Source organism: Truncatella angustata, assembly GCF_020726525.1.
Source record: "Truncatella angustata strain MPI-SDFR-AT-0073 chromosome Unknown BKA67scaffold_9, whole genome shotgun sequence".
NCBI lineage: Eukaryota > Fungi > Ascomycota > Sordariomycetes > Amphisphaeriales > Sporocadaceae > Truncatella > Truncatella angustata.
In genome coordinates this window covers 38,076-51,903 of record NW_025763389.1, presented here as the reverse complement: position 1 = coordinate 51,903, position 13,828 = coordinate 38,076, and the positions used below count along the sequence as shown (strand labels likewise).

General features: G+C 45.7%; 2 protein-coding genes across 2 annotated transcripts; one reads left to right on the top strand and one right to left on the bottom strand.

Moving 5' to 3' along the window:
• Positions 1 to 6,306: 6,306 nt before the first annotated feature.
• BKA67DRAFT_410378 (uncharacterized protein) lies at positions 6,307 to 7,107 on the bottom strand. Its single transcript, XM_046096746.1, has 2 exons — positions 6,679 to 7,107; positions 6,307 to 6,561 (listed from the first exon to the last, which is right to left on the bottom strand). The coding sequence occupies exons 1-2, from the start codon at positions 7,040 to 7,042 to the stop codon at positions 6,449 to 6,451; spliced, it is 477 nt and encodes a 158-aa protein (XP_045953045.1). The 5' UTR covers positions 7,043 to 7,107; the 3' UTR covers positions 6,307 to 6,448.
• An 880-nt stretch (positions 7,108 to 7,987) lies between these two features.
• Positions 7,988 to 12,361, top strand: BKA67DRAFT_524590 (P-loop containing nucleoside triphosphate hydrolase protein; the record flags this gene model as incomplete). Its single annotated transcript, XM_046098586.1, has 2 exons — positions 7,988 to 10,672; positions 10,748 to 12,361. The coding sequence occupies 2 exons, from the start codon at positions 7,988 to 7,990 to the stop codon at positions 12,359 to 12,361; spliced, it is 4,299 nt and encodes a 1,432-aa protein (XP_045953044.1).
• Positions 12,362 to 13,828: the final 1,467 nt, after the last annotated feature.

Sequence of the window (13,828 nt, the reverse complement as noted above, 5' to 3'; positions counted from 1 at the left end):
CTCATCAAAGTAAATGAGAATAAAGCACCGTTAGCAATGCCCCATCCTAAGCATGGTTGGCAAGTGAAAACATTTGGGAACTACTAGTCATATAGTACAGCGCCTATAATCCATAACCAAAACTTGGCTGGGCCACGAGAAGCTTGATACCGGGTGTATCGGTTAACCTGTTATTGAGCGTACTAGGGTTTTACTGCCATGCGATTGTTGCCAGAGTCAGTAAAGTATGTATAGTATATATACGTTAGTGACTGGAAGTGTACAGTTAATTAGCAAATAATGACACTGTGTAAGCGCTAGACCTAGACCTCCTTAACTAAATTTCTATTGAAAATGGCGGGAGCCGATTTCGTTACAGTCCGTATACGCTTTATAACTTTTAAGAGTTCTAATAAAGATTATATCACCTTATAAATTGAATTAACAATAACATTGGAAACGTTTATAAAGAAAATGAAATAAACGGCCTTTAATGTTACGCGCTTTATTATTATTTATATTTAATAATATAATAATATTACAGTACGTGTGCGTCTAGCGTACCGTTAGGCTAACGAGCCAAAAGTGTGTATCACGGAGGTTATCCATGATAGCGTAATTACACTATATATGACCGAGGGGCGTCACACTTATGTAACATGTGCCCCCCCACACATAGAGAATTACCAGCGTCCCGCTAGAAGCCCGGGTCCTCCGGGGTGTCGAACACGACACGGGGAATCGAACCCCGACCTAGGTCACTTTGCACACTCCCAATTGACGCGCGCAGCCATTTCAGCGCGCCAATTGTACCTCTCGTTATTGGCTATAACGCGTAGTGAGGAGGTAAAAGGCTCGGCTCGAGTACGGGGTACCACTTATTACAGTACGTGCACGTACTGTAATAAATAACTACGTGTTATTTATGTTCGAATTATATTAATATTAGGTTTTAACAAGAAAACGAAACGTTATAATGTTAAGAAAGGCTTTAATAAATATATACGTTTAAAGTAAAGGTAAGAAAGCTATAATGAGAGAGGATCCGCCGTTTATTGTTAGAAGAAAGCTTCTAATAAATTTGCTATAATAATTACTACTTAAACCTAGTTTATCGAGACATATTGAAGTAGTGAGTGTTGGCTATACTAATACTACAAGGGAGCCAAGTGGGTCGTACGACCTTCGTCGGGGTTGTTCAGGGTCTGATTAGTATAAGGTCAAAGGGATGGAACTTGTAAATAGTCTTATGGGCCATGCTTTTTCACACTTTTGACAGAGTCGCGTTGCTAGTTTTTGTAGCAGTGTATTCGCAAGACAACGAGAATGGCTCGTTGTCGCTAATTAATGTTATTTTGGTCACCAAGTTCATTCTTTCCATTCATTTCTTAGTGATTAGTCCACGAGTGAACCTGCGAGTTCGTCGTGAGGCTCATAACCCAAGGGACAAAATAGTGGTCCTGGTTCAATATACGCCGTTATAAACATCATAATCTAGACATTACGTTATATATCACATATTTCTATAAATATACTTAACGTTATAACCAATACTCGTCCAAAATAGTCAAGCGTAACACCACAGAAACAGCGGCTATTCTATAAGGGAATTAAGACCAGAATTAAGTTACTAGCGGCAATACTACTTGGACTATTCTGCAGCTGACTTGTCGCCTGTTTGTATATGTCCTTATAAAGCATACTGTGACGTGACTGCTATAGTATTCGGGCTACTTCGGTCACCCCGTCACTTCCGGACTGGTTTGATCTTCCATTACTGAATGGCAAAGCCCTAGTCGAATTGATCGGCCGGCAACATAGTGTGCAGCCGGGGCCGTATTGTCTTCGCTCAGTGTGGGTGTCGTTTCCGGAACTTTAAATGTCGGGAAAGTAGACCATTATTTACTCGAACCTGCTTTAGAAGCTCTCGCTCTGTTGTCCGTCCCGTTGACTGGACGAGTTGCCTGCATTGTTATCACCGGGATTGTATTACGCATAGCCTTTTGCCATTTGTAATAACTGAACCCGAGCTTTCTAGTCCAAGATCTTCGCGGTTACGCTTCGTGGCCACATGGGTCTTACTACTCATAGCCTCCCTTTCACAATCGGAGACACGTCTAGTCGATTTCAGAGCAGTAGGGCCCCCCATACAATGTCCAAGAACCTGGCTCAGCCTCTCTTTGTGCCCAAAAGCTGGCCATATAGGGATGTCTACGGGTTGGATCTAGAGTTTTGTACCGGGTAATCGCGCCTTCTATGGTTAGTCGATAATTCCCAAGACCACAGCCGTCACTGTGGCCATAGATATAATAAATACCTTCCTCTCAGTTAACATAGTCAATTTTCGAATAGCAACACCACAAGTCATAGACGTCGGCTCTAACAAGACACCCTGGTGCGTTGCGTTCTATGCTAGTGCAATGATCGTTGCCATTAGATAGGGGTCTTTGTTAAGGTCTCTCAGGGCCAGCTTTTTGGATCGCAACTTAGATAAATGATTGACGGGATAATTGTGGATGCATTTTAGGCCCTAATACTGTACAGGGATTACGTCTTTGCTGTTCCAATCTCGATTTGTTGATATAAACGAATGCCGGAGTGTCGTCAGTCGCACTAACACTCGTAGATTATGTAATCTGTCTAAGCGATCTTGTATTGTTAAAGAAGTGTTCGATTTAGCGGGTCTAGTTATATGAAGACTGTTCCACAACGTTTTAGCTTCGATTGCCATCTTATATACCTGTTGTCCGAATCTTACGCTAAACTTAGTACCCTCCTTGCATTATAGCGATGGGAACATGTTAGAGAAGAGTTCCTTTAAGGTTTTAGTTTCGCTTTAGGTATCGTGACTCCTCTTCTAAGATGTTAAAGCCATCGACTCCCATTCTATCTGGGGAATCTGAGATAGATACGAGGAGAACTCTAAAGATCGTTGTAATAAAATTGTAAGATAGTAAATGGATGTTCTTACAAAACGGCATTGTAGAAATTAAGTGTGTATGTTAGTCTATTAAATGGGCAAGACATAAAGCGTTGTGTGGTTATATGTAATAATTATGCCTAGTAATGAGCCATCTTTAAGTTTTGTAATTCGACGCTGTACATTTCGCTTTGGAAACTCGCTCGTCATTGTCGTTATAAAATAGTAATCGTATTAAAGATTGTTAACCTTTACATTAATTAGCGTATACTAGTAAGATTATATAACGACCTCTTTTATAATAGAAATCTTTAAGTTACCTTTATGTTATAAGACTAATAATAATAAAATATACTTATAATGTAATGTATTAATGGAATGAAATATAACTTAGTTAAGGGCTTAAACATTTAAAGCGCCGGACATTTAATATAAAGGCTTTAACAATTAATAGCGATAATATATAAGAGCTAGTATTTATAATAAGAGAATAACTAAGGGTTAATAACATTAAATGTAATATAATGGCATAGTAATTAAGATTTTAAGACTTGTTAATAAGCTTAAAAGGAGCGAAATAAAGTATATTTGTTATTCCTTTATACTAACCAGGTTAAGAAGCGCGCCGGTTCCTCGTTAGCGTCCCTTACCGCATGGAATAAACGCAGCGCGAATGGAAAGGCTTTGTACGAGACGCCCGCCGTGCTCTATTAGCCATTTCAAAAGTGATACTCAAGGTGGTCGAGCTTAATCTCTAACGCCTTAATATAAGCATCACGGGGCGTGATAAAGGTCCCGTCGACAAGCTTATTTAGCAGACCGACCTTTTCGCCCACGTTAGTGGTGTCTGCGACGCATGGCAGAATCGTGAATAGTACCGCGCTAGACTCTTCGGCTCGGAAGTTGTACTCCCTTCCGGTAAGAAGCCAGACCTAGTCGCCCTAGGTGAGGGAATGGTTGCCACCGCCGCGCTCGATAGAGCCGCTAACGACGACCTTAAGCGCGCCGATCTCCTTCGTGTTTAACGTCCGTGGCGTAATAGCCGCCCTAGGTGCGAGGTAAGTCGTATACACGCTAAACCGCCCGGTCTAGTTAGTAGCAACACGGGGTATATGGGTACGACTTAGCGCTTGACGCCCTCGAAGGAAGGCGAGACGAGATTCGCCAGTTCCGGCTTAACGGCGATGAAACCCGGGCAACGTAAAGTAATAACGCCCGTAACCTTGTTATTCTCATAACTAAGGCCGTTAAGAATCCTGTCGACGATTTAGACGGTTATAAAGAGTTTAACGCTATCGTGGAAAGCGATTGGCTATATAGCTAGCGCGGCTAATTCTTTTGGTATTGGTTAATACGGAGTTAAGTGCTCGAATAAAAAACCAATAGGCCACAGCTTAGGACTTGTTATATAGAGCATTTACTGTGATCGGCGTAAGGTAGGTACAAGTAAGCCATATAACCTCGTAGGATCGCAGGATACTGTGAAATTGCAAGGTTATAGATATAAAAGAATATCTTACAAGACTATGAGATTATAAGGTTATAGGATTGCTCCACAATTCATAAGCGATATAGGCTATACTATTAAAGTCCGGACACGATATCGTGTAGGTAATAGGGTTATTAAGCAATGGTATGCGATGGTTAGAAGCCTAAATATCGATGCCGGTAACAATGGAAGAGCCATGTTAGTCGTTGATCGTTAGTCGTTGGTCGTCGCCTCCGCACGCGGAATGCCACCTCGGTGTGCCGCTGCCATATAGCAGCGAGCTTTGCTCCTGCCCGGATCGGTTGTTTGGCACGTCGGGCGCGGTATCGTACTATAATGTTACATTGCGTACGTACACCAGCGTACATACTTCCCTTTCCACTGTCTCCTTTCTTGTCTTCTTGGAACGAAACGAGATATGGGGTAAAGTTGCTAAGGCTCGCTAGAACATAGTACGAGATGCTAGTCTAGTCTAGTCTACGCTAAACCTAACATATTTGCTAAGGTATAAAAGATGATTTAGGTTAATGTGCTCGGGCCATGCTTCTACTCGCTTATTTCCCGAGTTAAGCTTATCTCTCGAAAAAGATCCCGTAAAGGTTATAACGTTTTTAAACGGGTTATTACCTCTTTCATTTTTATTATCTTTATAAGTAAAATGTATATATAGTTAAATATATATTTTAATAAGGTTTAAAATAAGCTTTTAACATATAACCCTTTATAATTATAACGTGTAATTATTATAATTATATTATATAAGTACAGTAACAATGATTGAATTAAATTAAATTATTTTGATTACTTTTGCTGCGGTGTCGCTGGCTATTGCTGCCCTTGGCCGAGGCACGACTCTTCTCACTCGTAGCTTTCTGGGTTCTCTACTACTATCCCATTAGATTGCTCGGGCATACAGGATAATTAGTATAGTAGAGATGATTGGCAGCATGTTAGGCTCGCTCGTATTGGCCGGAATTTTCACTTTTGGCTTGTCGTTAGGTGGCACGTGGATTGGTCTGCCATTTTTCGTCATTGGTCTAGTATCGGCAGCTTTTACTGTTATCATGTTCGCCGTCCGCTTACGAAAGGGCGAAGATGCCTGTGTAGATGAGGCATGAGATGTCAAGAAGGGAGTTGCTAACCACGTAGCGCAAATAGCAGTTTTACACGGTGTAAATAGTAGCTCTCATCAAGAATAAGTGAATATAGATTTAGATAGGTGGCTGATAAATTGGTACTTAAATACTAGTAGTACCACATGGTATGTTAGGCTTCCTTGGCAGAGCCTCAGTCAATCGTCACACAGTTACTGCAATACACTCGGTCTATTAAGGCTTATATATGACTTACAGAGAGTGCATAATGTGATACCCGAATGAATCACGCACCCTATTTGGTCGCACATTTTTCGGTAATATGCCTAGTAACATTCTTGCGCAAGCCAAGCTTGCCGAAGAATCGAAATGCAGAGGACAGACAACCTTTCATATATCTGCGTTCATTGTACCTATTGTCAATGATCGGCTGACATGGCCCGATCAACCATCCCTCATACCCTCGCCCAGACCGATTCTCGTTCTAGCAGCAAACGCGTACCGTGTTGATAAGTGATCCCTGGACATGAAGAGCTATCTTTGGCTCTACATTTCCACCTTCTTCCCTTGAAAGCCTTGGCGCTGTTTGAAATGTTAATTATGGCAGCTAAGCCACTGTCTCGGGGTGCTTGCCTTGCAGACTCAAAAAGTGCTTGGCAGCTTGGATATAGGTTGGGATCCATCTTTGGCGGGGCCAGCCCAGCTATGTACTGTACTGTACTGTGTGAATCGATTTACTGCGCTGACTATGGACTTGGCTACGTATAGTAAATGGGCTATGGGCTTTTCCATTAGTCAGAGTCTAACTAGCTGCCAGTATGCTGCGTGTCATTGGCCGTTAAGTTTCCCGAGCTGGACCATTCTTCCTCCAACATGGCCATTTCGACAACGTCCCTCCACTCGCCCTCACGCCAGAATCGTTTGCGTCATCGCCCTTCTTCGGCAAAACTCAGCTTTCGATAGACTCTATAAAGCCCTGGCGTTTGTTGCATCGGCGCTGAGCTCGATACGACGATAGCCAAGAGTCATGAATATATAATCACACATCAAGCGTTGAACTTCGATACCCAAGCCTCTGTCTGCCAGTAAATTCATCAGCGGTAGGACCATGACGCAACGAACGACATCATTTGCTGCAATAGGAGGAAGCTCCTCTCTGATCATGATAGATGATGGCGATGTGATTACCTACTCACCTTGACGCTTCTCATCCAACAGAATCTCAAATGATACAGTCCTGCTCGTATCCACAGCCCCGCCGACCTTGTCGATATTGAGAAAGTCAATAGCCGGGTACCTGGCCTTGCCATTTGCAGTGCGAAAATAGTCATCGTTCGGAACCAGTGCTGAAGGAAGTTCGCCCTCGGCCGCGGGCTTTTCGTAGATCATGAGCCAAGGCAGGGCGTCCTTATCTTTTGCGCGAATCTCGCGGACGTGCTTCGACATCTCGCGTGACCACGATTGAGAACCCTGCACTGCGAGAGCAGTCATTGAAGGCACGGGGTTGGTCCATTGGAGCCAGATGTTGTTGTCGACTTCGGGATCGAGACCACGCAGCATCAGGCGCTCAGTGAAAAATATGACGATTGCGCGTAATGCAACGCAGCTAGGAGGATGAACTAGCGAGATATGGGTTGCAGCTTTCAATGAATGCGATTTGCCTAAAGGGCACTAAACCTTAATGCTATTCTATATGGGGGTTCCCCTGTTCTGCACCTCCGCACGGTCGCCCCCCACCGAGATAACATATAACGAAGAGGACACTAAAGTCAACTGTACTTAAGTACAGTACCTTAGGACCTCCGGCGTGCGATAATCACATATTGCGGCACATGCATCAACACGTGCATACACCAGGAGGGCGAATGCGGATTAGGCAGGCAATGCAACATATTACGCCGCAGGGTTTGCTCGAAACATTGCAATTTCCCTGTCTCGGACCGGATGTGCTGGCGAATGGTATATTTTGTCCCTCACGGGCTCACAGCATGTCGGCCAGAAAACCAACAGGCTCTTCTCATTATGCATGTAGCCAACAGGTCGGTCTGACATCACGTCACGTATTACACTGCTTACGCAATTAATCCCTCTACCGTCTACGTCACTGAGACGGGCAATTTGCTGTATGCTTCAAACCTCCGTCAGACAACGGGGAGACTCACGGCAGGCAATATTCTTTTACTGGGTGGCCGCTCTAATCCTTTCTAGATATCAAGGTTGGACGACACTCCTGCTAATTTTTGCAAACGCTTATTTCACCGACACCCAGACTCTTCCTTACTTCTGCACGCCTGTCCATACTATCAACCGAACATGTCTACGTCAGGCGAGGAGAGCGGCTTGGCCACCAACATTGGCGTGCCACCAGCATCACAGCTTCAGGACGAGTCGGCGCCAGTTAATCTAGAACTATCGGAGCAGGCTCGGACGCCACAAGGTTTCAGCTGGTCCACCAATAATAGCTCTGGGAAAGCCAAAGAGCAGGAAAAGCCATCAATACGGATAATGCAAAGCAACTCGACCCAGGTAAACGCAGCGGTCCCTATCACCGGCGAGGTCAATGATACAGTTAGTCATAAGGAAGATCAAAAGAGACGCTGGACCAAGATTACAAATCCCTTCAGAAGGAGAAGTAGACAAGAAACACCGGTGCCGATAGAGAGACAACCTAGTCCGGAGCACAAGGCCGGTTTCTTCAGCCTCCTCACATTTCAATGGATGGCCCCTTTCATGCAACTCGGGTATCAGAGACCACTCGAGCTGAACGACATCTGGGACGTCAATCCGCAGAGAAGTGTTCCCGTGATGCAAACAAGACTGTTAGCTTCGTTCGAGAGAAGAAGGCAGAGTGGCGACAAGACGCCTTTGAGGAACGCGCTTTATGATACGTTTCAGAAAGAGTTTCTGCTCGGTGGCTTCTGTTCTTTCATCGCGTCGCTCTTGCAGGTCCTCTCGCCCTTCACGCTGCAATACCTCATTCAGTTCGCCACGGACGCGTACGTGGCCTCTCATGGCGGTTCCAAGGCTCCGGCCATCTCCCACGGTATAGCATGGGCTATCGGCATCACTCTTCTGCAAATTGTACAGACACTGTGCTTCAATCATTTCCTCTATCGCGGCATGATAGTCGGAGGTCAAGCGCGCGCAGTCCTAATCGCGCTCATCTTTAACAAGGCCACTAAGCTGTCAGGCCGAGCAAGAGCAGGAGGCGTGTCCGTCGAGATACCCCCACCTGGCATGAAGCCGGGAAGTGAAGAGGAGAAGGAATGGATGCAAAAGAATATCAGCAGGATCGAGGCCGCCACCGCGGTCCGACCAGGCTGGTCAAACGGGAGGATCGTAAACTTGATGTCTATGGACACGAGCCGTGTCAACCAGGGCTCGATAATGATTCATTTTCTCTGGACATCACCCATCTCCATCCTTCTGGCTTTGGCACTGCTGTTGGTGAACATCACCTATAGTGCCTTGCCAGGCTTTGCATTACTCATCATCGTCGTGCCACTACTTGCAAGGGCAATTAAGGTAATGATTGCAAGGCGCAATACGATCAACACAATCACAGACCAGAGAGTATCATTTACACAAGAGATGCTACACGGCGTGCAGTTTGTCAAGTATTTTGGCTGGGAGTCGGCTTTTCTAGATCGCCTAGCCGGAATTCGAAATCAAGAGATTAGCCGTATGCGGGTGGTGCTTGCTATCCGCCACGTCATTACCGCGGTCGGCACGTCCATGTCGACTTTTGCGACGATGTTGGCCTTCATTACTTTTACGCTTTCAGGTCACGAGCTTACGTCAAGCCGCGTCTTCTCGTCCCTATCACTCTTCGGCGTGTTGAGCATGCCCCTGAACCAGTTCCCTCAGATACTCGGGCACGTCACCGATGCGGCACAATCAATCCTCCGAATCGAGGAGTTCTTACTTGCCGAAGAAGCACAAGACCCAGTGAACTGGGAGTTCGAGAATGAGAACGCCGTCATCCTAGAAAACGCGAGCTTTACCTGGGAGCGGAACGCTACGAGGGAAAGTGACATTGATGATTCGACGACTGAGAAGGCTGCTGCTACGGCGGAGCAGAAGAAGGTGAACAAGAAGATGGGAGAACATGCAATGCACTATGGTGGGGAAAGACAACAATCAAAGGTGTCAGGAAAATCGCCGACCAATTCGGCACTGGATAAAGAAGCTATCAGAGGTGAAGGTGCTGAAGACCAGGCCTTCGGCCTCAGAGATCTCAACCTCACTGTAGGACGTCACGAACTTGTTGCTGTTATTGGTACTGTTGGGTCCGGCAAGAGCTCTCTTCTTTCGGCTCTAGCCGGAGATATGAGAAAGACGGGGGGGTCCATCACGCTTGGGGCCTCTCGGGGATTCTGTCCACAATCTGCGTGGATCCAGAATGCATCTGTCAAGGAGAACATCATCTTCGGAAGAAAAGACACTTCGACGTCGTCCAAGTCCGAGCAAGCCAGTAACAGCCGCTGGTATAACGATGTCCTCGATGCTTGCGCCCTCCGGCCAGATCTGGATATGTTTCCGTACGGGGACTTAACTGAGCTCGGCGAGCGTGGCATTACGATTTCGGGCGGTCAAAAACAACGGCTCAATATCGCCCGGGCGATCTATTGCGATGCTGATTTGATTCTCATGGATGATCCCTTGTCTGCGGTAGATGCTCATGTGGGTCGACACATTATGGATAACGCTATTTGTGGTCTTTTAAAGGACAAGTGTCGCATTTTAGCAACGCATCAGCTTCACGTACTTCACCGTTGTGACAGAATCGTGTACGTGTCCGAAGGCCGGATCATCGCAGATGGCACGTTCGATCATCTCATGGCAAACAATAGTTCCTTTCAACGTATGATGGCGTCTGTCGTACACGAAGACGGGCAAAGAGAACGCCATGAAGGGGAAGACGAGGACAAAGCCGAGGAAAGTAAAAGCAAACAGAAGACAATGAAAAAGAACCCACAGGCGGCGACCGCGCTCATGCAGGCCGAAGAGCGTGTTGTCAAGAGCGCAGGCTGGTCCGTTTATGCGGCCTACGTGCACGCGTCCGGGACCATCCTCAACCTGCCTTTGATGATCATCCTGCTTATCGCTGCTCAAGGATCTAATGTCAGCACAAGCCTGTGGCTGTCGTGGTGGACATCGAACAAGTTTGGCTTCCATTTCGGGACATATGTAAGGAGCAGTTATTACTAGTCATCTTGCATCTATACCTCATCTCAGAGTATTAGCCACTGACCGCATCGTTAGATCGGGATCTACGTAGCCCTCGGATTTATTCAGATCTGTTCCGCGTTAGCTTTTTATATACACCTAACCAGGGCTAGCACCAGCGCATCTCGAGTCATGTTACAAGCAGCAGTGACACGGGTGCTTCGCGCTCCCATGTCCTTTTTTGACACGACACCCTTAGGCCGGATCACGAACCGATTCTCTAGAGACGTCGACATTATGGATAACAACCTCTCCGACACTCTCCGCAACTTCTTAACCTCTAGTGGGCAGATTGTTGCCGTTTTTATCTTGGTAATGGTTTATTTTCCTTACTTTGCCGTCGCCCTCGCGGCGCTTACCATTATATTTCTCTTGTCGGTGCAGTATTACCGATCCTCTGCTAGGGAACTAAAGAGACACGATGCTCTGTTACGAAGCCATGTCTTTACGCGCTTTGGGGAGGCAGTCTCTGGTATTCCGACTATTCGGGCCTATGGACTGGAACAAGAGTTTACCGCATCGGTAAACAAGGCGTTGGACGACATGGACGGTGCATATTTCTTGACATTTGCTAACCAATGCTGGCTCTCGGTCCGCCTAGACGCCATTGGAAACCTAATGGTTCTTACCATTGGGATCCTGGTCGTGACATCGCGACTATCGGTCAATCCAAGCATCAGCGGTCTAGTGCTCTCATGCATCATTTCCGTCGTGCAATACCTTCAATATTCAGTTCGCCAGTTCGCTGAAGTGGAGAATAACATGAATTCGACAGAACGGCTCCACTACTACGCAACGAAGCTTGAAGAAGAGGCCCCGCTTCACACTGCCAATGTGCGTTCTACGTGGCCAGAGAGGGGTGAGATTGTCTTTGATGACGTGCAAATGCGATACCGGAAAGATCTGCCGCTTATCCTCTACGGCTTGAACATACGTGTTGCGCCAGGTGAACGTGTGGGGATCGTTGGTCGCACTGGAGCAGGTAAATCCTCGATCGTATCGGCGCTCTTTCGGATAGTCGAGCTAAGTGGTGGCACCATTACTATTGATGGAATAAACACCGCAACGTTAGGTCTTCACGACCTTCGCTCGCGTCTTGCTATTATACCTCAAGAACCGATTCTCTTCCAGGGGACCATCCGCAGCAACCTCGATCCTTTCAATAAGCATACCGATGCCGAGCTTTGGTCCGCCCTCAGCCAGGCTGACTTGGTTGACCAAGATCGAGACATGAAGGATAATTCCAAAGGCCGCCGCATCCACCTCGATGCACTTGTCGAGGAGGAAGGCGCCAACTTCTCGCTTGGTCAGCGCCAACTGATGGCGCTGGCCAGGGCGCTCGTTAGACGCTCGCAGATTATCGTTTGCGATGAGGCAACCTCGTCTGTGGACTTCGAGACCGACAAGCGGGTCCAGCGGACTATCGCGCGCAGCTTCAAGGGCAAAACGCTCCTATGCATCGCTCACCGGCTGAAAACCGTCATCGGATACGACAAGATTTGCGTCATGGATGCCGGCAAGATCGTGGAGCTTGACCCACCCCTTGCGCTGTGGGAGAAAGGCGGCACCTTCAGGGCCATGTGCGACCGTTCGGGCATTGGACGCCAGGACTTCAATAATAGTGATGAAGCTAGTTTCGCCAGCGAGTGACGACCAGGAAGGGAAAGAAGCACACGAAAAGAGGCATTTTTAACTTCCTTTTAATTTATATAATTTTATATAATAATTAATAACTTTAACATTTTAAAAGGTAAAACTAATCGTTTTATCTTTTATGTCTTAAACTAGTCAAAATTCGCTTAACTCGGTTATATATTAAAGTAATAAGTTGTTGGAATATATTATTCGCGGTCTCGTACGACGGTTAACTACGTAGTATAGGTAGTCACCGGCGTGCTGGTAGTAAGCCACCACAGCCACGATGTGGCTGTCGGCAGCTAGCAGCCGTACGGGTGAACCCCAAACCCCTATCTATAGACCACGTACGAGGGGAAGAATCCCTTCTTCTCCTTCGTATGACAGCGCTGAATAAATCTATTTGTCGCCCACACTGTACGGAAAGAATTGAATGGAGAAGCCATTTTACATTAGTGTTAATTATATTATTATGATAAGGAAGCTAAGTACGGTATATAGCCTTTATTAGAATTATTCTCGGATTAATTATTATAAGGTTTGATAGATAAGACTTATAAATAGTTTTCTTTATTATGCTTTTCACATTTTTATATAATTAGTTATTAGCGTTTTATAATAATGTATTCGGAAGATAACGAGAATGGCTCGTTATCGCTAATTAATATTATTTTAGTTGTCGAACTTACCCTTTCCATTCATTACTTATTAGTCAGTCCAAGAGCGAGCTTACGAGCTTATCGTAAGGCCCGTAACTAAAGGACAAGACAGTGGTCCTAGTTTAATAATTACAGAGCAATATATGTAGTGAATGACGAGCGGCTACTCGTACTAACACAATTATCTAAGATAGCATCGCTTACTAAATGCCTTTTGTAATCTTCGGCTAATTGATAATTCGTTAATTAATAGCCTTTAGTAAGAAATGATTGACTGGAAAAATAAATAGAAAGGACTAGCTAGATTACCGTCAAAAGGAATGCACAAGGTCTGCTTATCCATGCAGCCTATAGCAGGGTTGCCGAGTAGATGGTACGCCGAGACGAGTGACTTGCTAGAGAACCACGAAGCGTGACACCAAATTTCCGCTGGCGCAAACTTTGGAGAGAATCTTACTTCTTGATTGCTCCTTTGGGCGTATTTTTGACAGCTCCCTTGATAATACTTAAGGTTGGTCGGATGTCTCCTGTAGATATGCCTGCACTCCCAGACAATCCGTTTGATGTATCCTCTGGCTTGATGAACAGCAGGTTTCGTCTCTTGTCGAGATTACGTAGTCTGACCCGTAAGATAATGGATCGCAATGGTTGCTTGAATACGAGGCAAAATTTTATAGCTGATGAATAATCAGTCAACTTCGAGTGACCACGGCGGTGTGTCTGGTATACCTTACCGAGAGATTGTACTGAGTAGCCGTGTCTCGAATAGGGATGTGGGAAGATAACGGCTTTAAATTCTGACTAATAGCAAGTCTGCATGCCG

Excerpts from the sequence above, each read along its gene's own strand:
- BKA67DRAFT_410378 (XM_046096746.1), bottom strand. The coding sequence starts at position 7,042 with ATGCTGCGTGGTCTCGATCCCGAAGTCGACAACAACATCTGGCTCCAA. Across the intron at positions 6,562-6,678 it reads GTTGGATGAGAAGCGTCAAG|ACAGAGGCTTGGGTATCGAA; the intron begins GTGAGTAGGTAA and ends ATTTACTGGCAG.